This window comes from Tursiops truncatus, chromosome 7, assembly GCF_011762595.2.
Source record: "Tursiops truncatus isolate mTurTru1 chromosome 7, mTurTru1.mat.Y, whole genome shotgun sequence".
Classification (NCBI taxonomy): domain Eukaryota; kingdom Metazoa; phylum Chordata; class Mammalia; order Artiodactyla; family Delphinidae; genus Tursiops; species Tursiops truncatus.
Window position 1 is genome coordinate 27,063,042 of NC_047040.1, and position 27,125 is coordinate 27,090,166.

The following is a 27,125-nucleotide window of genomic DNA, read 5'->3' on the forward strand; positions in this document are numbered from 1 at the left end:
AACTCTCATTTCTGTGTTCTAATAACCACCTACCATTTGCATATTTGTTCAAAGTTGCCATGAGAGCCTAGGACATATGCTTTCCTCTTTCTCTGCTTATCAGCTTGGCTGGTTTTAGAACTGTATTTTCTCTGAGGGTTGTTGAACGGTGACTCATTCTGTGAGGCGAGTAACACAGTGAGAGGGCAGCGAGCGTGCAGTGTCCTTTTCCCCTGGGGACTCATGATGCCAAGTCAGATCATGCTTAAACTACCAGGTCTGCAATGCAGCACCAGTTGTTCTGTTCATCTGCTCCTGGTATGAATTTCCAGGCTCCCCAGACAGTCAAAGCAGTGTTTTACGTAACATGCTAAGGTGCAGTGAAGTGTGAGAGAGCAAGAGGGCTTGATATACTGAAGCAGAAAGTCAGTTCATCTCAAGTAGCTCGGGGAGAAAAGAGGGAGGTGTGATGACTGTTTGGTGCTCCCCAGCCTACTAACCTCCCAACAGCAATAAAATCAAACCTGAAGCCAACCCTCAAGGGGGTATTTGGTATACAGAGACAGATACTTTTCTCAGGTATATACAAGCAATATAATCAATTTATATATACATCATACTTTTCAAAAAACACATTATTGATTGATGATGAATATATTCCCCAGATATTAGGGAAACTTATTTGTTCCAAATTAGTATTAAAGTTTTTCTCATCTTTTTTTCTTTTTTTTGTCTTTTCTCTTTTGTGAGGAGAGAATGCTTAGAAATTGAACAAGGGACAGATAAAGGCTGTGCATAATCCTAACCAAAGCACGGGCTTAGAGGGTTGAAAAATGAATCAAGGAAAACTTGTTTCCATGACTGATTACTGTCATCTACTCACTACGAATAAAAAAGATTTTATGAACTGCTTAGAGATCTTCTCTTAGTGGAGATTTTAAAAACCTCAAATAATTGGAATATATTAAAAGAAAAATATGATGACCCACCATGACAGCAAATTAGGAGAAAATTTGATAAGGTCTGAAAAATACAGGATTAGGAGAAAGGCTCAAGTAAAAACTACAATGGTATTAAATTATATTTACATCTAGAAACAAGCGAGACAATAATTTTTACAAGTAGTTCTGAATTATTCTTAGCTCAAATCTGTTGCATTGATTAAGATTCAAATTCAACACAATTTTTCAAAGTGTCAGTAGACCAAACAAAATGATAAAATAGGTTTTTTTTAAAGTGTTTGTGACGTGGTTCTGACATTTAACACAAAACAAGACAATAAAGAAAAGAGAATGATTTCCGCAAGTGCATGGGAGGAATTTTCTGGAGGACCATACATGGGAGTAAATGCGTATGCAAATTAAACTTAATTTTAAAATATCATATTATATTGTGTTACATCGAGCCTTGCTTTTCACAACTCGAAGTGTTTGTAGGCAATTAAAATTCCAAGGAATAAAATCATGTTTTATTTGTTGCATCATTGGGTTTAGTTAAAAGGAGTCTAGAGAAACCAAGTTTTCCTTAAATTTTGTTTCATAATTACCGGCTTAAGACAATCACATTCTACTCTAAGACTTCGGCTGAAGAGCAAAGAAAGATATAAGGTAATTTTTTATAGGAAGAACTACCCTCTAACTGCACATTTAAATAAACAACTGTATCTGGTACCTGTCTTTTCTTCTAATTTGTAAAACGTTATAAGCTCTAGTTAGCAATACCTGCTATAAACAAGCTCATACCTTACCAAGGTTCTTTATGACAATGTCCACGCAAGCTAGCCCCCAGTTAGGTTCAGATCCTTCTATTTACCAACAAGACAAGTCACAGATGATTGAAGCCAATCTCCAAACCTGCCTTCAAATAGTATAGAGACCACATAGGACAAAGCAAACGTGACAAATACAAACCTCATGCCTTTTCTATCAATCCTTGTCTTTCTCACTCTTTCTAGCCCCCGATGCCTAACCTTTCGAAGGAAAACATTGAAAAGATCCCCATTCTCTGTCCTTATCCATCGGCGCCGCCGGGCCAGACACTCTGCAGTGAGGCTGTGTGCTTTTCTGCAGATCCGCCCTGAATGCTAAATAACTGCTCAGCACACTCCTCTCTGTGGAGCTCAGGGAAATGGCAGCCAGAGCAATGAGTGGTTGGCATGACAACAAGCAAAGGAAAATCTGCAACCTCTTGTATTGTTAGGCCAGCTTGTTTATTTGCCTTAGGGGTCGTGCGGATGCCTTCAGTCGTTTCACAGGAGAAATGGTCCTGTACTATTTCGCTCTGCCTACGTTAATATATATTACATACCATATGCCACAGTTTAAATGGGATGGTGACTCCTACCAGTAACTCTCAAATCTGGGGATGGAGGAGGGGAGAATGGGGAGGTCAGAAAAGGCTGAATTTTCCAAGATCGAAAAGGGAAAGAGAGAAGTTTAAAGGTATATTCATATTTTTGCTTGTAAGTGATGACAACATTTTTCTCCACTGTGCATTTTCAAGCTTAAATTTATAATTTCAGCAACAATAAACTTAGATATCCGACTATGTTTGTAACTTGGCTGCTTGAGTCATGCAGATGTGAAAGGGCAGGCCAGGCTTTAGAAGGCGCATCTCCATTGGAAAACTCTAGAAAAACTGACCATGGATAACCCAGAAGAGCTTTTACAGATCTCACTGCTTTGACAGGGAGTAGACCTGGGAAGAATCCAGGGAAATGTTGGGGAAACACAGCAGCCCTGGGAAATCAAGGGGCAGTTACTGAAGGAATGCCCTTGAATCTTTAAATTTACTCAAAGAGATACCTGATGCTGGCTTTTGATGATCATGAAGGCACTTTATACTGTGACTGGTGTTTTTACTAGTATTCAAAGCATTGTACCTTAAAACAGTCAAAATCACGAAAGCATGATTTTAAATACTTCAAAGTTTTGCTATCTGTAAACTTCTCAGAATTGCCTCCTTTCTTTCTCCATTCACGCTGAAAACTGGGAATAAAGGTCTCATTTTCTGTCATGCTTCAAGGTACATGGATGTGACCATTCTGCAATGGAAGAAGAATTGCCTTCTTTGGCTATCACTGGTAACAGCCGCAGCTGGGCGTGTGGCTCTGAATCAGGCTGCGTGGGGCAGTGGTAAGATCACTCGCCTATAAAGCAGGAGACCTGCATGTTGGCGGTAGCCATGTGATCTTGGATGGGTTGCTAAACCCATAAAGAGGAGTGTGAAAGGTCATCTTACAAGCTAACATCCAGTTATCTTGATATTATCATGATATGAATTCTCATATGAGTTTGGGCCCCACCTATGAATAAGAAGCTTAAAGATGAGGCTCCTAATTTTCACTCAGAGTTCAAACTCTATAGCGACCAAAATGCATTCTGCTTGCTTTCTTTAACGAAGATAAGGTGGAAAAGAGAGGAATGGTTTATTACAAGACTTTACTCTTATTATTCATGTAGGGAAAACAATTTAAAAATGACTGCTTTAGTCACATGTTTTATTCACTTATCAATAATAATAACTTTACTAAATGGCCTGATTCTCAATGTTTTCTCACTTCTTTTGCTAGGCTTCTGTGGCATGGCTTCTAAAAAGGACACGTCAATAAACAAATGTAAGAAAAATTCTTAAAGTAATAGGTGAGCATTTAATACTATCTACCTTTCCATGGATTAGCTTTAAATTGGAAGCTAATTTGGAAAGAGACAAAAATCTAGAAGGGTAAGCTGTAAAGAAATATAATGTAAAGTATAATTTCCTTCCAGCTCTTCCTGTGCAACTCCTACCCTCCTGCTGCCTCCCCCACCACCTCAGGGCATAAGATCAAAGATAAGCTGACTATGGCCTTGTACCTTTACAAATTAAAAGTTATTATGGCCCAGAAATGAAGGTGCACATTGAAAAGGGTAGATGAGAGACAATGGGTAGACCTTTGGGTGAAGTAAGCCCACTCTGATAAAGGAAGGAAGAAGGAGGGGGAACTGATGATTACAATTCATTTGTTATGTGATCTTGTTTATAGAGATAAAAATAAACAATGTTGAGGAAAAGGTTTATTTCTCAGAATGAAGAGAAGGCTACAGCAAAGAAGGAAAGTAGAAGAAAGGTCTTCAGCTTTAACCAGGAATGGTCTGGACACGATAGCATATAGCTGAGGATGTCACTGGGAAACGTTTCATGTTCACAATGTCCTGAGAAATATCCATTATAGGGGAAATTGCAATACACCAATACATTATATGGAATGATAAAAGAGTGGGCTAATATATAGCCTGGTCCTCTTTCAAATAATCACCTCAAATTATTGATATAATGCCAGCTCGTATCAATGGTCTCCATCATCAAAGGACAGCATTTTTAAAGAACATATCTAAGATTTGAGAACATTTCTTTTTACTGGGGATAACTTTTGTTTGTGATTTGTGAAACAGTTATATATAAACCATCATAATATAATTTATTCTTTTATTAAGCTAAAGTTTGGAGAGAAATTTAATTGCACATTAACTTATCACTGGGAAATCCTCTGTGGGTATGAGAAGATAATATTTTACACTTTTTCCTCTCCTACTGCTTTCCACATGTGGATAATTGATGGATTCAATACTTGGCCTGTTCTTTCTGGAGGGACATTGATTTAAAATCACATCATAATTTGGACTGAAACATCACTCTGGTAACCTAGAGCAGGCTGTTTACACAACCTTTGTCACTTTGAATATACGTACAAAACTTACATAATTAGTCTCCCAAAGGTAATGTAATATTCATTTGATATATATTAAGATGAATTCAAAACTGTCTCTGGATGGTCCTGAACCCACAATTTAAAGAAACATCTGTTAGTCTCTTTTTCATTTATATTATTTTCTCAAAGAAGCTGGCAAGGACACACTGACCTGGCAAATACATTTTTCTGATGCTCTTAAATAATTAAGACCATTGAAAAAAATGAAATAGTGAATGACATTGGTTCTCTACTGCTTGACCAAGCATGCTACAGTGGTTTTTTTACTTGAGTATGTAATAAGCCTCCATAATAGTCAGTGAGAGTCAACTAGGGAGACTTCAAGAGACAAAATAAGACTTTCCAATAGTTTTCACCATTAATTTGAAAAGGACTTTCTTCTTTTTGCAGCATTCATTCAACCACTCACTCAACACACATTTATTGAGTCCTCGAGGTATAATGTCAAGTGCTGCGGGGGACGATGATGAGAAAAATCTTGGTCTCACGTTATCTCCTTCCTTCCCACAACCATTTTGTTCTAACTTGTCCTCAACTCTTCGTGCCTCAATCCCTTCAAAAGTTTCCCAGTTAGTGCTCCTGACACCCAAGTTCCACCCTCTTCAAGTTGAATTACACTCAGCTGTAGAAAAATATTCCTAGACCCAGAGTGCCCTGTTGTCCATATAGATACAACTACCACCACTGATAATCATAATAACAATAACGGTAATTAATAGACTATTTCTTGAGTCATTCATTTTATATACTCTACTATCTCTTTCAATCCTCCTTGTAACCATGAAAAGTAAAAATAATATTTTTATTTCATTCTTAACCACAATTTCTTACTAATGCGACATTTGTGCCTATAGGGCATTGTACAGCTTTTCAAATCTTTGAATTAGATTGGACACTGCCACCCTCTTTTTCCATTCCACATACATCTCTGCAGGGTATTTGTTTTTTTATCACAGCAACTGCCGAAATGCAGCTTCACAAAGACAGGGCATCTTGAAAAGGAATGTGGTGTGATCTAGTAGTGATATGGAACTATCTTGAACTAATAGTTCATGTAGTATTTGAAAGCCATTGAGTATCACGGTGTTTCTTCTGAGTATTTAGAACACTCTGCCGTACTCTTGTGCCTTTGCTGTGGCACCTCAAGATGCTTCCGTGCACAATTTGGGAATTTTGTTTGGAAACAATCCCTCTCTAGCTTTGTCCTCCTATACTGCTTATTTGATACTTAACACACTGTGCTCTGTATCTGAATTAATTGTATGCACATGTCTAATGTCTGCTACTAGATCATCTGCTCTGTGAAGTTCAGAGTCCATTCCTTGCACATACCCTGGCACAGCTTGTACGTAGAAAATGCCCAATAGTAGTTTGTTGAATGAGTGGATTAAAAAAAAAATCATACTATATTTGAAATGCCTTTCATACTTGCCCATTAAAATTTAAATATATTTTTTGAACTGAGTGTACAGTGCACGTGTTACTAACTAACTGTAGAAAACCAATCTTTGAATAAGTACGGGATGATTTTGAAGGCGGTATAGCCTTTCTAACTAGTAGTTTACTTACTCTCTTTGGAGTAGCATGTCAGCAAGTTGCTGTGTTCAAATGCATTAAATTCTGAATTACGAAAAGAAGGGAAATAATGGTGTAGAATATTATAGGGCAGGCTAGTGTTTCTCTAAGCCATTAATGACAATATCATCAATAGTAAAGAGGACTATTGGTAGAAATTACACTTTGAAAGGAAGTACTTAAGATTAAATTATATTATGTTCTCCTTTAAGCATTTGTATATTAGTTCTTAAAAAGCTATCTGAGGAAGTATTAAGTGGTTCCTGTGTATGTATGTGTGTGTTTGTTTTCTTTGCTTTTTCTCTTTTATTTTTTAAAGGCTGGGAGATAGACTCTACATTCCTCTCTGCCCTAAAAAGTAAGTATGCTTCTTATCAATTTATCGATTTAAGTCCAGTATCATTCAAGAGTATCAATAAGAAACTATTCGTGAAGTTTTCTTTCAGTAAGTTACAGTGCTGACAGTTACTAGCAAAACATGCACACATCAAGCCATTTGTCTACCAAAATTAAAGTGGTAAAAACTAAATAGGGAGATGAGATTGAGCATACAACTAATTTGGGGGAAATGTCAGGCTAGTTCCCATGATTTTTCTCTCCTTTTGGTGTCTATTTCCCCTGACCGACTAGAATTTCAGTCCTAGCACTAGTGAAAGAAGATCAGTGCTGTAAATTAATTCACTTTCAGCCTAAACAGACTTCAAAGCACAAAGCAAGCCCTGGTGACAGAAGAGCCGTTAGTTACCTGCTGTTTCTCTGTCAGCTGAGGTCAGCTCTCCATTGATCCCATTCTCTTTGGTATTTGAGTAGGTGTCCTGTGACCCATGTTCTCCAAAGGCGCCCTCTTCATCCTCCCTGTACGGGAATCCATTGGCGCTTCTGACAAGTCCTTCCCCTGCCCCACCTTGATCCTTGATCTCAGGTGGATGTGGGTGGGCGGATGCCTCTGTTAGTTGAGCTGAGGTCCAGTGAGGCGCCTTTGCTTCATCTTTCCGATCATCTGCCATTCTTCAACGTCCTGTGACTTCTCCTGTGATTGGAAGAGGAAAAACGGCAGCCATGACTTTGGAGAAAGCTTATCTGATATTAGTAGTACTAAGATAGGGAAAATTTATAGCAAACTCACTAGTTAGCTATGGTCAAAAAACATATTCGACAACCCACTTTTTTTTTCCATTTTTTGCGGTACTCGGGCCTCTCACCGCTGTGGCCTCTCCCGTTGCGGAGCACAGGCTCCGGACGCGCAGGCTCACGGGCCCAGCTGCTCCGCAGCATGTGGGATCTTCCCGGACCGGGGCACGAACCCGTGTCCCCTGCATCGACAGGCGGACTCTCAACCATAGCGCCACCAGGGAAGCCCAACAACCCACTTTTAATATCAAGAGGTAGCTATTGTTAACACCTTGGTTTTTACAGATCTTTTCTGGAATATCTATTCTTTTAATATAAGATCACCATCAGTTTACATATACTCTTTTTTTTTTTTTTTTTTTTAAACTAGTGCTTGGCATTTAAGGACATACCTGAGCTAACTTTCACTGACATGTGACATTGTACAGTAAAGGAATTCTTTAGTATAGGGAAAATCTGTAGGGTGACAAAACTGGATAGAAAAGAGTGGGGAAAAGAATGGCTGAGGGGAAATGCTGGATTATGGAAAATTATCCCAAATACTCTTTTAAACCACAACTCTGTGAAACCTAGAAAAGACGATGGCCAATATATTAGCCCTTTCAGTTTCAAAGATGATCAATTCAAACCAGGTAGATATGTTTTTCTGGATACTGTGTATTAAGAGAAAGATCGTTTTGACAATTTTTCAGCAAACTTTTCTAAGCCCTATGTCTAGATTACAAGGGAATGAAATTTTCTCAGTATAAATCTTACATAGAGAATAAAAATTATAATATCAGGCCTATGTCATAACTTACAGTTTTATTTCACAATTAAGTCAATTAAGTTAGATCACTAACATATATTAGGTGGCCGTAAATTAGAGTAAAGTTTGAATAAGTCGTGGGGTAGGTGTTCTGTACATGTTAAGCAAATGGCAGATACCGCACGGCCTTCACTTACATGCCGATGCCACTAAATTTAGAGATGCAGTTGCTGAGAGGTGATAAATCACTCAGTTTTGAAAAGCTCTTGCCAGCAATGTAGCTTTGTTGATGGTCTATTGTCCCCACACTCATGATAACATAGACAATGAGAGTCTCTGATGGAAACTAAGAACACTTTCCTTTCTTTCAAAAACAGTAACTCAAGCAAAACCCTCTAAACAAGGAAACAAAAACTGTATTAAAAGAAATCTACTTTTGGCTACCAAGCTCTGCTTAGAGATATCAAAAATAAATTAAGCTGTAAAAAAAAAAAAAAAAAAAAAAAAAAAAAAAAAAAATTAAGCTGTAAAGGAAGTAAGCTTCCTATCAGATTCCTAGTAAGGATCTGTCTGTTTTTTACTGAATTTCAATCTATTCTCAGGTCCCTATTCTAATTTTCTGTTCATACCAGGAAGAACTAGATGAATCAACTCATTTAAACTAATTTGATGATAACACACCCCTAACCCCAGCAATTGCTTCCCATAAGGATTCTGTTTATTGTCTCTATGATCATATTTAAATAGGAGATAAGAGGTTTAACTTTTAAAACATTGATTGAAGGGCTTGTGAATAAACCAAAGAGCATCTGCACAGCACTGATGATGTACAAAGAACTGTATGCACGGAAGAGTTTCCTCATATATAAAATGAGGACAACGATGCCCAGTTTATTGGTGTGTTGTGAAGTTTAAACAGAATAAAATAAAGGGCTCAGCACAAGTCCCTGGCAAGCTCAATAAATAGTAGTTACTGCCTTTGTTATTATTATTATAATTACACTAACAGTCATCATACCACCAGTCATTACATATAAAATATTTTCAGTAGTTTTACTGGAATTGCTGGCATAGGAAGAAGAGCCTGAAAACTTGGTAAGTCCAATAATAATTACTTGCAAATCTGCTTCCAGATATCACAGAAAACTGAATGAACGTCCCAAGACAGACACGGCAAGTGACTGGGACATGAAAGCCTGATGGGAGGAGTGTGTCCTCAGAACTAACCACTCCATGTGTACACCTGAAAACTTAGCTACATCTTTTATAAAGACAGTTCTGCAGGGTTCTAGACTCCACTCTGCCATTGTCTTCTAGTCAACTATCAAAGGACCTAAATCGGGAGTCTGAAGATTATGTTTCTTCTGAGAAACATAATCTTGTTTCGGCATCTTCATATATCTAATGGGCTGAATAAATTATTTACATTCAAAGCATGGCTCTGATCACAATATTTTACTGCTAGCGAGACTGTTGCCTCAGCACCCTTATCTTTACATGCCTTGATTTCTTTACTTTTCCTTTACCAGAACAGCTTAAATAAAATTTCCATATTCTTCTACGGTCCAAAATATTTTTTGTGCAGAGTGAATACCTGTAAATAGAAAAAGTTTTCCACAAAAAAGTACATGCCTGGCTAATACTGTTTTTTTAAAAATTTATATTTTTAGAAGAGTTTTATATTTATAGAAAAATTGAGCAGACAGTACAGAGATTTCCTATGTATCCCCTGTACGCAATTTTCTGTTATTAATATCTTACATTAGTATGATACATTTGTTATAATTAATGAAACAATACTGATGCATTATTATTAAGTAAAGTCCATACTTTATTTAGATTATCTTAGTTTTTTCCTAATGTCCTCTTTCGCTTCTAGAACCCCCATCCAGGATTTTACATTACATTTAGTTTTCCTGTCTCTTCAGGTTCTTCTTGGCTGTGAGAGGTTCTCAGACTTTCCTTGTTTTTGATGACCTTGAGAAATACTGGTCAGGTAAATTATAGATGCCCCTCTACTGAAATCTGTCTGATATTTTTTCATGAATAGTCTTTGATTATGTGTTTTGGGGAGGAAGATTACCAGCAGTAAAGTGCTCAAATAAGCTTGAGAGATGCTGAGTTACATGGGCATGTATAACACAAGCTTTCTGAGAGCTTTTGCTATTCTACTGCGCATGGGACTCTCAGGGAAGGCAAGTGGTGTGCAAAGCATCTCAAGCAATTGGCTATAGAATCTTCATCTGATGCCATGTTTATTAACATCTCCAAAAGGATTTGGAAAATACTTAGGTTTGCACTTTAGCCCATGTTTAACTCTGGGCATTCTAGCCATAGATATTCAAAGGAAATAAAATAATATGAGCACCCATAACTCCCAGCTAAAATTGGCAATTCTTCCCCTAGGGCTATCTGGAAAAGATTTTTCAATGACTAAAACTCTTCAATTTGAACCTAAAGATCCAACATGGAAATGCGCAGTGTGTTACTTGGTAATCATCCATTTGGCACAGTGGTTGAGGGTCCGCCTGCCGATGCAGGGGACACGGGTTCATGCCCCGATCCGGGAAGATCCCACATGCCGCGGAGCGGCTGGGCCCATGAGCCATGGCGGCTGAGCCTGCGCATCCGGAGCCTGTGCTCCGCAACGGGAGAGGCCACAACAGTGAGAGGCCCGCGTACCGCAAGAAAAAAAAAAAAAAAAAGTTATGATAATTTGTTTTCAAGAGACCAGGCATTCAAAAAGTGAATTCCTTAGTGTTTAATACTTTAGAGTTTTTAATTCTTTCTTTTTAAGTAATCAATAAAAACTAATGTTGGAAGAAGAAAGGGCAGGCTGGCTACACTGATTTCACTTACTATCAGAGGCACAAATAAAGTGAATTTATTATCTAAAATGCATCATCTGGCTTCCTGATAAGACTACTCAGATAATACTCCTTAAAATGTATACAGATCAGTCAGATATCACTTTCTAATTTGTTGGGCTTTTGAAATGTACATAGTCTAACTCTCTATTAAGTGACAATCATTTTAGGAGATTTCAAGCTAGAACTGGCATTGCTGACAAGACCGACAGAAAATATGATTTGCAAAGATTTCCTTAGGTTTTACTGAAAAGCAGCTGGAAACAGAGGAGACACTATTTAGCTTCTCTCACTTAAAATCACAACATGGTATTATTAAAATACCACCCATTCATGGTAAATTTCACTTAAACTCCCAATCAATGTTTTGGGGTCACAGATTATCTCTACTCCTCAAAATGGTGTTAAAACATAGTTAAAAGTGATCACAGTTTCCTTTAATTTCTTCTTCCTGATGTATAATATTACTTTTACCTGACTCTCTCTGAAAATTGTGCTTGTGGAATTAAAGAAGATAAGAAAACTGAGATAAAGGCAAATTCTCTCCAACTCTATTAAAGACAACTTGCGAGGTACCAGGAATTGTAACATCCCATTCCTACTGTGTAATGGAAAAGACTCCTCTCTCCATATTGCAAAAGATCACAAATCCTCTTTGCTCCTAACTGCTGAACAGCTGGGCATCCGCCGTACAATCTTCTGGATGGACAAAGCAAGCTGAGAAACTACCTACACTCTTCTCCTTCTCCTCTTCCCAAAAGCCTAGCTTGATAATGTGAGCAAGGAAATTCCTGAGTTTTAAAAAAAAGGTACTAAGGCCAAGACATTGACCTACAATTCATAATAAGTTGCAACGGAATCTTAGCTGTTAGGGCTAAACACAAATGCCAATATGAATGAGGATACAGATACCTGTAATACGGATTTTTAAAAAGAAATCCAAGAAGTTCAAATTTCTATTTATTTGATTTGAGAATGAGATATTTCACTTGACTCTATCATATCATGGCTATTATGCTACATAAAACAGGGCCCCAGTCTTCTTCCCAATTAAGATATACAGTTGGAAAGAAAAGCTAAGAGAAGGTCTTGTGCCACCACAAATGTTATAGACTTGAGTGGTGAGCTTCAATCTTTGCCACCATTTGTTATTAAACAATTTCCTTCTGATATTTGAAAGTTCTCTAAGGACAGACATTTCTTCTTTCATCAAAATCCCAGCTTTTAAAATTCCAGTTCTTCCAGTTTTTCCCTTAATAAGCCTTAGACCTGGCTCTCTCAATCTAGTGCTCCTTGGTAAGAGCATGCAGGTTTTTTTTCACACCAGCTGTTGAACCTACTAATCATGGCTACATTCTGATTCATATCACTGATGGATAATTATGAAAAAATGTAAGATTCTTTAGTGTTTGGCAACCTGTCATTATCCTTTGATTATAATGACATGAGCCAGACATTATGATGTGGCATTGATCAGATTTCTAACTTGCTGAAGATTCAACCTGTATCCTCTTATATCATGATAATAAAACTGCTATAACCTTAATGAAAACAGTCTTTCTACAGAGTAATTTCTACGTTGAAACGGTATAAAAACTAATTTCTTGTCTATTTAATATATGTAAAATTCATCAGTTTTGTTTTTAGGTAGATTTAATGCATATATGTTTAATGTTGCAGAGTAAAAAATAAGTACCTTCCCGCATGTTGATTAGAAGGTTTTTATTTCTATGGATCAGTAGCCTAAGAATTAGCCAAGGCCCTTAGATAATTCTAATTAAGAAATACTGAGAGAGAGACAAAAAGCAAATAAAAGACTGGAAGGAACAACAACAAAGAGCAAAAGAAAGAACAGAAAGAAAAAAGGAAATATCCAGCTCAACATAAAACAAGGCTGTGATGGCAAAACTCAATTCATGGTTTGGGATAGACATATTCTAATTTTCAATTACTTAATAGAAAGTGTTTATCTTATATGATAATTAATGTAGGTTCTCGGAGACCGATTTTGTAGCTTATGGGTAGGTCTGTCAGTCAGTACTGCTATTACTTAGATTTCTAGAATATTGACTACAACATCCATAATTTGATTTCTACTATATGGAGAATCACTTGTATTTAAATGCATCTGCTTTAAAAATTGTCCAGGCCTAAGACTATAATGTTCTATGTTTCAAAACTCTGAGACTTTACTTGAGTACCTGTCCAGATACTTAAATAAATTCATATTTTTGTGTGTGTAAGAAAAAATATGGATTTGCCCACAAGCAACCTAAAAGTCTGCCTCCAAATCTGTAAAATCACTCTTGAAAACAGTCTTTTGTGATATGATTGTTCCTTGCTTAAGGATACACCCAATAAGTTAATTTATATTAGAATTTAGAAATAAGATGAGATAATGTATTTTGCTTATTTCTGATATTTCTTAGTCAGGTAATATATCTGTTCCCACATTTCCCCTTAATCACCAGGAACTCTTTTAATGCTTAACTCCAGTATTTACCTCATTCTAAGTCTTCGGTACTGTGTCTGTTTATAGAAATAAATTATATATAAATATAATTTATATATAATTTAATTGTAAAACTTATCAAATCTTTCCTCAAGTCAGGCAGGATATATATTATAAATAAATAATAACTGTATCTGTTGCCTTCTGACATTTTATTATAGGGTACCATTCTTTTGAGCAAATTACATAATATTATTTAGCACACAACAGCTCTGATATTAACCTTCATGTATATAAAGTGAATAAAATACAAAACAGACATCGATCTTTTTCATACAACATGTTTTATAAAACTTCACTTAATATTCTAGATCTTTCAGACAGGTTATAAGTTAAATTCTAATAAAAATATAATTTCTTAGAAAAAATAACACATGGCTTTTTAAAAAAGTATCTCTCCTTTATTCATTTTCCCTAGAACACTCTTTTAATTAACATCCAAGCAAATGTTGCTAATAAGTGAATGATAACTTCAGAATGACAAAGTATTTATTATTTTGAAGGTGGCCAAATAATACAGTTTTGCTGGTTCTCCCTAAAGGTTACAAAACCATATGTGTACATTAAAACTTAATGTGTTTAAAGGCTAGTTTAAAAAGAGAAGCATTTTCATCTGGACCTTGATCTATCATTGAACTGCCTGCATATTGTACATTAAAACAAATTTGACATGCTTTGATAGTTCCTGTATTTTTTGTTCTTTAAAGCAAGTGGTGAATGTATTTATTTAAGTGAACCAAACAGTAGTTCCTGAGCATATATGTCCCAAGGGCTTTCAGATACAAAGAAATAAAATAAAATAAGGTACATCTGTCACATTTCCTCCACTATAAAGAGAAGAAATAAGAACTAAACAGAAACACTCAGAAGAAAATGTCCCTGACTGCTCTGCTGTCTGAGCTACCAATGAATTTCATTTCTCAGGGCAAATCCAGGACTAAGAATGCAAATCAGAGATACATTTTTACTAAAAAAGAAACCATTCTCTAATTTTCTGCCTACTTGGTTGGAGCTTTTCATATTTTTCCTTCAAAGTATGAAAAGTGTTATGTAAAAGTAAGATGCACACAAGCAAACCATGACAGTAATATTCAAACCTACCAAAGGGCCATTTAGTCATAAGCTGGGCTTCAAACATTTGTTGAATATTGAATTAATTAATACATCCAGATAAACACAGGGAAAAAGATTCTGTCAGCTATAGATATTTGGCCAACATTAGCTCAATCAGTGAGAGAAGAATGGTTTTGAAACCTAATTTTCAGGCACGGTAGAAGAAGCGACTCAAGTTCTAACTCCACTGAGAGTGTATGAAAAATAATGCTTAGTAGAACAAACTTCTAGACCTAGCATACATAGTAGTGACCATGCAACATACAGGTTTAGAAATATCTTTAAGATAAACAGTTTCATCCCTCTCAGAAAAAGGCTTTAAAACATGAAACTAAAACGCTCTTTGGGGATCATCTATTCCAATGTAACTTAAAGTGTCTTCAGCCAATCACCTCCAACATCCATCCAATAAATGAGAATTTCCGGGTATAGGGCTTGGAAATTGGTATTTTAACAGGTTTAACAGATGACTCTGAAACACTGAAGTTTGAAGATTGGTGCTTTCAGGCAAGCCTGCTGCACAGGACCTCAGGAAAGAATGGGGAGTGATAGAAATGCACACATGAAATATCCCTGTAGAATAACTGGAGTAAGGGGTTAAGGCAATTATCTTGATAGGTCAGGCAGTCATTCTCAAAAATAGAAGCTGGATCTCTCATTGCCTTAGTCCAGGACATTTATGATGGTGGGATGGAGTCCAATCACTGCTTTCAGTCAGCTTCCTGGGAACACGCCAGTCCTTTGTTGTGTCTAATCCTACTTGAGGGAAGCAGAAATGTCTCAGAAGAATGTTTAAAGTTACCCATTTTCTGTGGTAAAAAAACCTACTGCACACTGTGAAAACAGTGACTAGTCCTTGGTCAGTTTAACAACATATTCAAGCTGTCTTTAGAATATTTATTTCAGATACTTCTTGGCACTCGTTAACGGTTTAGGACAAAAATACACTTTGCCTAAAATACCTCAAATCCAGTTATAATCTTCTTTATCTGTTAGATCACTTTGGAGATGGATGTGGGGTAATAGGCATGGTGTGAATATGTGATATTCTGAACTAGCAAAGCCCTCAAAGGAGTAACTGAAGGATTTAATATCTAGATAGTTGAGATGGGTGCCGAAAATGTCATTTAGTCAAGAAGAACTTTCTTCTCTTGGGATTCCCACAAAACCACAAACCTCACTGTTTTTCTTTGGATTACAACATTAGAAAGATCACAAAACACAGAAAGAGTCACTGATTATAGTTATTACCAGGCAACATTAAATACTCTCAAAAATTGGCAAAAGGAGAAACAATGAAAGCTTGGAAAATCTAAAGGAAAAATACACTGTGTGCTAGATAAGCATGTCTCCATTTTTCTGATGCACTTGGCATTAGCAATTCTAGAATGTTTTCTGTGATATGCTCTGCCCTGTCATCATGTAATGTGCCAGTTCAGTAAAAACACTGGGATTCTAATTTTGTACTGATACATATCCAAGGATGAACAAAAGAATACAACAACAAGTCCTATAATACAATTAAGCATATGAATATCGTTTCCCTTTTCCATGTAGGCTCAATTATGCTTCATACTACTAACTATCCGTATCAGTACTACAAAACAGAAACTTTTGTTTGGGTCCCTCACAATATAAGAAATTTATGCAGAATCTGTATCTTTCCTAACAAATGCTGAGGAGTTCTAAGCTTAAATAGCTGTTGACTAACAAATTACAACCCTATGTATTTTCTCTTTGTCTCTATACAAAACTGAGGAAAAGTTCTTGATGACATGAAAATTTGAAAATCCAGGTATTTGTTTCATGTCTTTTCTGCTCTTTTCAGGCTGATTGTAAAATACCAGCAAGGATGATCCATTCTTCACCACACACCGTGACTAATAAACAATTCACATCAAGAGAGTTGTTGAGTGCATCATTATTTCTGATGATAATGGACACAGAGTATACAACAAGCCAATGCTATGTTATTGATAGAATTAGATAAGGTAATACAAATAAAGCATAATTCCAGGCAAGTTGGAAGTGCTCAACAAATGTTACCTATTATTTGTTATTTTGTGGCTTTTATTTGAATATTTTTAGCAATAGGATTCAATGTATGGTCTGCCACATACTGAAAAACTGAGGCCAGAGAGAGTAATTATTTGACAGTTAGACACTTCCAGGGAGATCTGGAATGAGAAGCCAAATCTACTAATATCCATTCCATTGCTTGCTCTTTCGCCAAGGAGTTGGTGGAATGGGGTAGGAACTAGGAGAATCCAGTCCAGATGACACTAACTTCATACATCCATTCCACTGATAACAGTCTATCATATTAAACTGGGTAAGGAGCTTTATGTGACCATGGCATACAACCTGTACTTCACAGTTGTATATTATTTCTGGCCCTTTTTCATATTATATAAAAGAACTAATAAATACAGAATACATACCAGAAATAAATAATATTTAAATGCTCTAAAGCTTTAGCCTCTACTGATGATATTTCGCTAAGGACCTGGAGATATAGTGTAATAAGTAATAGATTTCTAACAAGAAAATTAGGGTTGAATACTGGTTCTCCCATTTACTAGGTGTACAAACTTAGACATGAACAAAACCTGAGTGTGTTTCATAAGCAAGGGAACTCTTGAAGGGATAAATTTTGACCCTTACATCAATACTTTTCTTTTACCATATAAAGAAAAATTCAATCATAATAATTTTAATACAATTTTCTTTAAGCATAAATAAAAAGGATAAAAAGCGTAGGAGGGAAATTTTAATTTGGATTTTGACAATTAATAATTTTGTTTTAAACTTTTTCCAGTTTGAAATCTGATTCCAGATTTGTCAGACTTTGTCCAGTGTCACATAATAAAGCACTGTAAAAATAAATCTCCTTTGGGTACAAAGCTAAGGCCTATTCTATAGAATTACAGGTTTTCCAAAAAAAAAGTATGTCCTAAGTATTTACTGGCACCACCATCAAATGAAGATCCTTTAGTTTCAGACACCTGAGAACCACCTTATAGGGAACTAGTTGGGTGTTAAAGGGGCTACAATGTAAAAACAGCAATCAGTGCTTGAGGACAAGATGCTTCAGAGATTTCTTTACAGGAGGTGGGAGCAGGGTCATGACCCAGGTAAACTTGGAGACTGTGCTATACATCACAAAATAAGATGCTAGAATTAAAGACAAACAAACAAAAAAAACAAAACGTGAAAAGTTGGAGAAGAAAATAGGAGTTATGAAAAGAAAAAAAAAAAGGATGGAGAGTTGGAAGTGAAGGATTTATTTAAAAACTAAATACTTTATGGTTTTCCATGAAGAGGATCTTCTTTCAGCTATTTAAGACAAGAAAGGATGAAGTCCTGGGAAGTTATAAACAATATGCCACTTGTGCTCTTTTCTGCCACTTTATCTGATCTGCTCAGTCCCTTTATCTTTTGATGAACAATTCCTCTTTCACAAACACAAGCCATGCGACTGAAGCTCTGCCTCTGAACATGTTCAGATTAAAATCTTGTTCTAAATATAGTAAGTGTATATGGACTTCTAGGATAATCAGTTGCCCCATTTGTTTTCTGCACTTCTTTGAACTTAATGCACTCTTTGTCAGTGGATGTGTTCAAGCACAAGTTGAATGCCCATCCTGTCATGAACGTTATAGAATCAAGGGGATGTTGGCCTATATGACTTCTAAAATGCCTTCCAACTGAGGTTACAAATCTTAATTCATTAACCAATTAATTGTTTGAGAAATGTCTCCCAAACATTAATGGAAAGGCTCTATGTATCATAGGGAATGCACTGGGGATACAAGAAAAAATATATAGCGCTTATGCTGAAGGAGCTCACAGACAAACCGACAACAAAAAGTCATGTGGTCCATGCTGTGACGCAGATAAGGACAGGAAATTGTGGAGGCACACAGGCAGTTCTTATCACACTGGGAAGTCAATACTTTCCGGAGGAGGTAACATCGAGTTGAATTTAAAGGACAAGTAGGAGTTAGCCAAAGAAAGGAGGGGAAGCTTTCTAGGAAGAAAGAGTCTGGGTGACCACATCCTGTGCTATTTTTGACTTGGGCTAGGCAACACCTTCCAGGAAGATACCATAATGAGCACGATTTTGGCATCCCTAACTCCAGTTTTCACTCTATGTTAGATGTTCCTCCCTATTCGTCTGTCTTCCTCAAGAAGCTGTGAGCTCCTGGAGGGAGAGGGTTTCATATCTGCATCACCTGCACCTGGTACAGTGTGTCGCACAGAGTAAGCTCAACAACACATGTTTACTACACGAATGAATGAGGAACGTGTAGAGCACAGGATTGTTCGCTGTGGTCCAGAAGTGAAGTGGGACATGGGGAAAGGAGGCGGACAGGCAGGCAAGGGTAGAATCATAAAGGGGTATAGTAAGCCATACTTAGACTCTCCTGAAGGCCAGAGGGCACCACAAAAGATGTGACATAATCAAGTTTATTTTTTAGAATGATTGATCCAGCAATGGTATTAAAAGTGAATTGGAAGGATGCATGATTAAATATGGAAGCAACCCTTACTGAAAGCTACTTTAGAAAAGGAGCATATAGACCTGGACTTGGTGATGAGATCAGGATTGAAATGAGAGGCTAGATTCCACGGTCAAAAACTTAATTAAAATAAAACCTGTCTTCTTTTACCAGACTGCTTATAAATTAAAGTTTCTCTATTTTACCTATCCATCTATCTACCTATCTTATCATCTATCTACTTACAAACCTTACTACCAATCTGTTTGTTGTGAGAAGTATCATGGTTTATACTATTTTGACAGGCATTTACTTTATTATTTTCTTGAGGTCAGTTTGTAACTCAAGTTCAGATTTCTTCAGTTCAGTCACATACCATGTTCTGAAGAGTGCTTTGAAGAGTGCTCTTTCATTAAACTACACAGTGTTAGGGAATATTTTGCTTGATTTTTGATGAACACTGTAAGATGGGATTCTTTTTTTTTTTCTTTTTGGTTTGTTTTTGTTCAGCGTGAGTCTCATGAGGTTCTTTTAGACACCACTTTTAAAATTTTATTTATTTTGTTGTTATTTGAAATGTGCTAGTGGGTTACAGAGACACATGAGCCGGTCAGATCTGGATTCATCTTATGAGACACTGAAGGAAGAAAATGGAGAACGCTGAGAAAAACAGAGCCTGAACACACTGAAGAACTGGACTTTTCCTTAAGAGGCACTATTTATAAATTGCTTTAACAAAGTACGTATTGAGCCTTCATTTAACTTTCAGGTTGTCATCAATTATCGATTTATTTATTGTGCTTTCTAGAATCTTATTCAATAAACATTTATTAAATACCAGCTTCACACCAAGCTATTAGGCGCTAGGAATACAATGATGATTAAATTATGGATTCTGGCCACGAACAGCTCACACTATACTGAAGAGGTCAGATGTGTTTGTAATATATACGCTACAAGATAACACAGTTAATGCAGTGATAGAGGCCATCACAGGTGCTACATGAATATAGACCTAAGTCATATATATTTAGAAAGAAAAATGGATAGATGCAAAATATTTGTATAACATCCATTTTTAAATATACTAAACTACTGCATCCAGGGAGAGTCCAAAATCTAGTTAATCATAATAAATACTAATTTTCTTCTAGGGAAAGGTAAAGTATGAGTCATATAAAGCAGATCCACTTTTTTCTATTTTCTTTCTTTTCGGATTTGGGTCAGGCTGTGTGCCATGTTGCACAGTGCGTCTGCTGGCTCTAATTGTGACTCAGGAGAATTCTGAGTTAAGCTGAAAGTAGCCTTGTTCACTCCATCGCTGAGTTGGGCCGAAAAAAAAAAAAAAACCACACCTCACAGAATCCTTATCATTTGGAATTCCCTCACAACTCATGTCTGATCCAAGTGGGTCCGTCAGTCCTCATATACTGTTTGAGATATTTCTTTGAGCTGACATATCTTTATGTACCCTGGAGTGAATTCTAGAAATCAGTTCAACTTTTATGGCTTGCGACGTGTATTCTGCTAACCTTCTGGAGTGATATGATGTGACATAAATTTGCTAAATCCTCCAGGCCTGAAATATATGTAATTAGACTATGTTTATGAGATGATTAAAAATGAGCTGAAAGAAATATTCACAATAATTAATTTTTCTGCAAAGACAAATATTCCAATCTTACATGTAGAAGTCTTAATGCATGTATAGGCACTGATGTGGCAAAATTATATGGTGAGCTCACAGATAAAAACATTTTGATATAAAAACAGACCCATCTTAGGCAATTAAGGCAAATGGGACCTGGCCAAGAGCAAATAAAAACATGGTTTGGAATGTAAAAAATGCTAAATTAATTTTTAAATGAAACATGTTTCTATGAAAGTCACAAGAATTTTGAGGAAGCACGTTAATTTTTTAAATATGTTCTTTGGGCGGTGCTTACTTTTTTTTTATTAAACCCAATACGTTTTTAACACTTCATTATAACCATTGCATTGTTAAAGGATAGGAACTTTATGCTTTTTTAACGGCAGTAGAAGGGGAGAAAAGGGGACAGATAAGGCTGATGATAAACCTCTGGGCAGGTTAGAGGTGTTGCTGGTGATAATATCTCTGAAAAGGAAAGAGAAAAAGGGCTGCTGTGGACTGTGCCTCGTCTGCCTGGGATTGCAGATGACCTGAGGCAAGAGGAACACAGTAGCAGTAAACCTGCTTCATTCAGGTAGGTTGTGTCTGAGCTTTTGGTTGGCACTCTGATTTTTAGATTTCTAATCTATACATCCAAGAATTCACCTTAGTGTTTTTATAGAAGCAATAAATAGGCAAATCTGGAGAATCTTTCTGTCTCTGCCACCGTTAATCTCTAAAACGTTTTTTGAAATTCTTTTCAATTCCATGCTGAAGAACTTGGGTACCACAAGTAAATCCATAGATTAAGAATTGGCTTTTCAGCAACAAGCAAGCATATGGATTATTTCTACACTGTCTTCTTTTTAAATGCTTAGAACCTATTGTTTCAATACAATAGGGTTTTTTCCAAAACGAAGAACAGTTCACAAAAGTTCTACTTAGGTTTCTCAAAACCCTTAGACACTGATCATTACAATGAGGAAATTTTTTTTTTATTATTTCTGGAAGCCTATAAAGAAAGTGATGTACTATTATAAAAGAGAAATAGCAGACTGTGGCATCAGATCAGAGGACATGGGTGATAGGACTTTCAGAGCATGGCTTATGGGTCTCCATTTGGTCAAACCAAGTACTAATAGACCACTCATTTCCACTTGGCAGTTCTCTTGACACTAGATGAGACTATTGAAAAGTGTCAGACAGAAATAGATGGAAAAAGCACTACCCTCACCCACTGAAGTATGGGACCAAAAGAATTTGCTTCTTTTATTTTTTTAAAATCTTTTACTTTAACTAAACTAAGAGGTAAACCAAGGCGAGGAAATACTCCAAATTTAGGTTAGAAAGTCAGCGTTAAGCTATGTAAAAAATGAGAACTCAGGATGGGATCAAGAAATTCAGTGAAATAAGGTAACTGCATTACTCCAAGAAAATGGCCATAAACAACTGTCATTTAGCTTCACATGAGATCCATATTTCCAGTAGGCATTTTGGTTGAGAATTTCTAAGCAGCAAGATTTAATTTTATCTTTGTTACCTTTTTCTCTCTGTTTTATCTTTAAAAAATTAGAATGAATAGTTTAGCTTTTAAAACTAAAACTATATTCCATGTCTGGCATTTTAATCGTAGAGGCCAAGGGAAACAGACATTTCAATTAAACATAAATATTTTCTTGGTAAGGTCAGGATAATGCAAATTAAGATGCACAGATATATCTCCTTTGAGGAACTACAGACCTCAAATGTAAAGGAAACCAAAATTTCTTAGGAAAAAATAAGTCTTTTCAGAAATAATTTGTAAATAAGAAAGAGACTGCCTCACTCATTCTTAACTAAAAGAAAAAAAAGTGACACAAGTGCCTTAATCATAAGCAGTAGAAGAGAGACATATGAGGTTAGAAAATGTTCTCTTTTGGTGAAATTTAACAATATTTATTAAACACCTATTATGTCACAGGCATGTTTCTAGATGCTCAGGATAGGTAAGTACTAGCAAGACTCAGCTTTTGGTCTTAAGAAGCTACTGAGAGAAATCAACATGACGTCATACAGTTAAGTGATGATATGATAAGTGTTTTAATAGAGGTATACGGGATTCTATGGAAGTTCCTATGAAATCAAAAAATTTGTGGGAGGCTTCATAATGGCAAAATGTGCTTTCAGTCTTGAAGGGCGTTCATGGTGGATAAGGGCGTAATTCTAATTACAAGATCAGCAACACTAAGACATGGGGGTAGAAGAGAACTGGCAACATGCTAGAAAATATCAAGGATGTTTCAGAATGCCAGAAATAGGAGAGTGGATGTGCTGCAGAGAAGCAAATGTCCAGATGATGAAGCATCTTGTCAGCCTGTGTAGGATAAATTTAAACATTATTAATGGTACATCACTGAGAAACTTTAAGCCAATGATGAATGAGAAAATGAGCCATAGGAAGGCTTACAGAAGGTTATGATCAGAAACAGGAAAAGTAGATAGATGGTCAATAATGTGATAATCAATGAGAGTGTATATAAGAATTTGAATTAAAGTAGTGCTGGTGGGATTGGAGATGGGGGAAGGATATAAGATATTTATTTTGAAACACAGGTAGGTCACTCAGTGCCCCACAGGTCATGCAAAATTCCCATCCTCATGAAAGTTACATTTTAATGAGGTAATCATATAGTTACCAAACACCTAATTAAAACATTAAATTTCATATGATTAAATATTAATTTATATTAAATTATTACATCTTGCATTTCATATATGAAATAGCCAAAATAATCTTGAGAAAGAAGAACAGAGCTGGAGGACTCACACTCCCTGACTTCAGACTATACTACAAAGCTACAGTAATCAAAACAGTATAATACTGGCACAAAAACAGACACAGATCAGTGGAACAGAATAGAGAAGCCAGAAATAAACCCACACACTTACGGCCAATCAATCCATGACAAAGGACGCAAGAATATACAATGGAGAAAAGACAGTCTCTTCAATAAGTGGTGCTGGGAAAACTGGACAGCTACATGTAAGAAAATGAAATTAGAACATTCTCTAACACCAGATACAAAAATAAACCCAAAGTGGATTAAGGACCAAAATGTAAGACCAGATAATATAAAACTCCTAGAGGAAAACAGGCAGAACACTCTGACATAAATTGCAGCAATATTGTTTTGGATCCGTCTCCTAAAGTAAAGAAAATAAAAGCAAAAACAAACAAATGGGATCTAAATTACATAATATAGTTACTCAGGTCTAAAATGAGAAAATTATATAAAAATTATACATCAGTATGTTACTTCCCTACAGAGCTTCATTGAAGAACTTCCCTGCCCTCGTGCTCCATTCAAATAACACTTTTGTAGTGTATATTTAAATGATCCGTAGATATATGTCTATATGTTATAGTTAAGTGTGCATGTATGTTACGTTATATTATCTTAAATTACTCTATTTTTCAATTTCTCTTCCTTTTAAAACAAAGTTTCCTTTAGAATTCTTAGGTTTCAAAAGCAAGACCTGCTCTAGTTGTAAACATATGCCAAAAAGGAATACACAAGCCTGAAACAAAGAGGCTTACACACTGCTTCCCAGTAGCAAGAACTTTCTAGTACCACAGCAGTCTGTCTTGGAAAAAAGTCTTTTTGATTGTTTTGGTCCTTTGCTCTTTATTCAAGATTGATTACTACCGGATCTTTCCTAGGGCGCTGTTCACAATGGTTTTAAATGACTCAAGCTTTGGCACCCCCTCACTAAAGTATTTGCTTTAGTGAATTCTAAATTTCTCTTACAGAGACTACAACTGTCTCGGAATCAAACTGCCTTCTGCAGTAATTACTGAGCACATCGTACAACAGGAGTCCTTGACATTCATTAAAAAAAGTGCAGCGGGTGGGTGAGGAAAAAAAAAGAGTAAGGAAAATTAATCACAAGAAATTAGCATGTTTAAGTAAATCATTATAGTTCTCAGGAAGAAAGGTCTGACAGAGACACTCAGAAGGAATCAGCCTCCAGGTTCAGCCAAGTTGGAGTTTTGCTTATCACTTCTCATTCTTCTTATACAGGCTGACGCACTAAACCATTTTTCCTTATATACTTGCAGGAAGGTCCATTTTTATTAGGGTTCCTTCATTTTAAAATGCTCTCTGATGCCATGAGAACTTGATTAAATTGCTACCCATTCTTAAAGGGAAAAGGAGTTTTAATCTTCAAGGAAAAAACAGTGATCATACACTTACTGCAATGCAATATGCTCACAAAAACCCAAGCGTTCCACAGTCACAGGAACCTGAAGCTTTGCGACAGAATTATTAGCAGGTAAGTTGATTTTGCAGAATGTTTACCTGATTGAATGGCTTTTAAACAACACTGTAACACAATATTCTGGTCACATAAAATTATATGCACAGCTACCCTCCATATAAACAGCAATATTTACTACTCTCCAAATAAATGGTACTGATAAAACAAATAAAAAATATAATATGGGGCCTATATTATTTGTGAATTCATCCAAAAATCAAAATTCTTTAAAACTTTTTGCAAAAGTACAAACTGTGGGGTTTTTCCTCAATATTTTACCTTTACTTATTTTTCTTTAAAAGGGCACCTCTTTTTTCAGTTCAAAATGAGTTTTTACTTTACCATCCCAACTCAAGTCTTTTTATAATGCATTTTAGAAACTCATCAGAGTACAAATATTTATTTTGTTCTACAATGATGCTTTCTACATTTATCAATTAATAATTTGATTCTTTTAGCAAGCAGTTATTGAAGAAATCCAAGAGCAGTACCAGGCACTATGCTTTTTGAGCCATTATCCTTTTGGATACAACATTTATTTCTATAAGGAGTGTTTTAAAAAATATCTTATTTGTGTACTACTGTATGAATTAACTTCGATAAACTGAAGTATCTCATATATTTACTATTTTAACATGATACTGAGATTATGATTCATAGTTTTATCTCTATGGTATGAATGGCATGTATTCTTGTCAGGGCTTGAACTATTTGATCCATATGTTCAAATATATTAATTCCATAGACAGATTTTCTTTTGGTATAACAGAGACTGCTAGCAGTTTATCAAAATCTTTGTCTTCTTTTTCCTCAGCACACAGCAGGATTACATCACCTAACCTCCCTTGCAGTTAGATGTGGTCACATGACCCAGCTCTAATGGAATGTGAGAAGACGTCATATGTTCACTGCTAGGTCTCACTTATACACATTTCCATGTGCTCCTCCTTGGTCTTTGCCCTTCTACCAGCTGGATGGAGACAATAACAAAGTCACAAATAAAAGGAGTCTGGATACCTAGTTGACTATGAAGAGGGAAGACAGCTTCCCAACCCAAACACTAAGCTAGGACTGTTAAATGAGCAAGAAATAAAGTGATAACACACTTCTGAATCTACTTGTTTTAGCAACTAGCCAATCCTAACTAATATAGTTGCAGAAAAGTTTGAAGAACTATATTATGAGATTAGAAAAAAAAAAAGAATGAGACTAATAGAAGCAACAGGGTTAAATGAAAGAAATTTCAGTAACTATCCTCCATTTGTTGCCTACACAGCAAATCCCGACAGCACTAGGACAGTCCATGGGTGTTGGAGTGGGAGAAGGGAGAGAGTCAACTTGAGGCAAGAGCATTTCCTGCTGCTCTTCCTAAATTACCTTCTTCATGCCCCTCACTTTTCCTGGTATGGATGGTGCAAAGAGCCCAGCCTTCAGGTTGGTCCTATTCAAATGCCTGCCTTGAGGCCAAGGTGGAGACAGAATTTGCAATCATTTTCAGAGAATCTTAGGACAGTCTGATGTTTGCCAAGGACAAAGTGAAAGCACTGCCTTTCCTGAGATGATAGAAGACTTTACACCTGGTCTATTTCCTGTCTCCACAGTCCTTCTTCATCCTCCCTTATTGTCTTCACTTTATCTTAGAACAGGTGGCCCTTGCTTTTGTTAATATTAATATCTCCACTTGTTCTTTAGCAGATCTTTTCGCACCTCCTCCAAAGCTTTGTTTCCTTAAATATTCCCTTTTGGAATCACAGTGTCAGCTTCCTCCTTCCTTCTGACTATAAACATACTCTTTTTTCTTATCCACAACAGACAAACAATCACACACACAAGAGAAATGACAATTAAAAAACAACTACCATCAAAAAACCTATTTTGTAAATCTGCTACCTTGGGCTAGAGCCCATTTGCTTTTCACCTCTTTAACCCCTCATTTATATACCACCTACTCACTCTTTCAATCATTATTTACTCATTATTTATTGTTGTTATTAGCTATTAACAATTTGTTCAATATTA

At 36.2% G+C, this 27,125-nt stretch overlaps 1 protein-coding gene across 27 annotated transcripts in view; it reads right to left on the minus strand.

The window, feature by feature from the left end:
• The window catches only part of MAP2 (microtubule associated protein 2), a 265,271-nt gene that overhangs the window by 69,356 nt on the left and 168,790 nt on the right, over positions 1-27,125 (minus strand). For 26 of the 27 annotated variants that reach the window (XM_033859830.2, XM_033859827.2, XM_073807321.1 and 23 more), the window contains exon 3: positions 7,050-7,334. In XM_033859830.2, coding sequence (XP_033715721.1) covers positions 7,050-7,311 — 262 coding nt within the window. In that variant the 5' untranslated portion in view covers positions 7,312-7,334. Of the gene's footprint in view, positions 1-7,049; positions 7,335-23,735; positions 25,506-27,125 lie in introns of those variants that run through there. The other variant, XM_073807308.1, reaches the window with a different exon arrangement.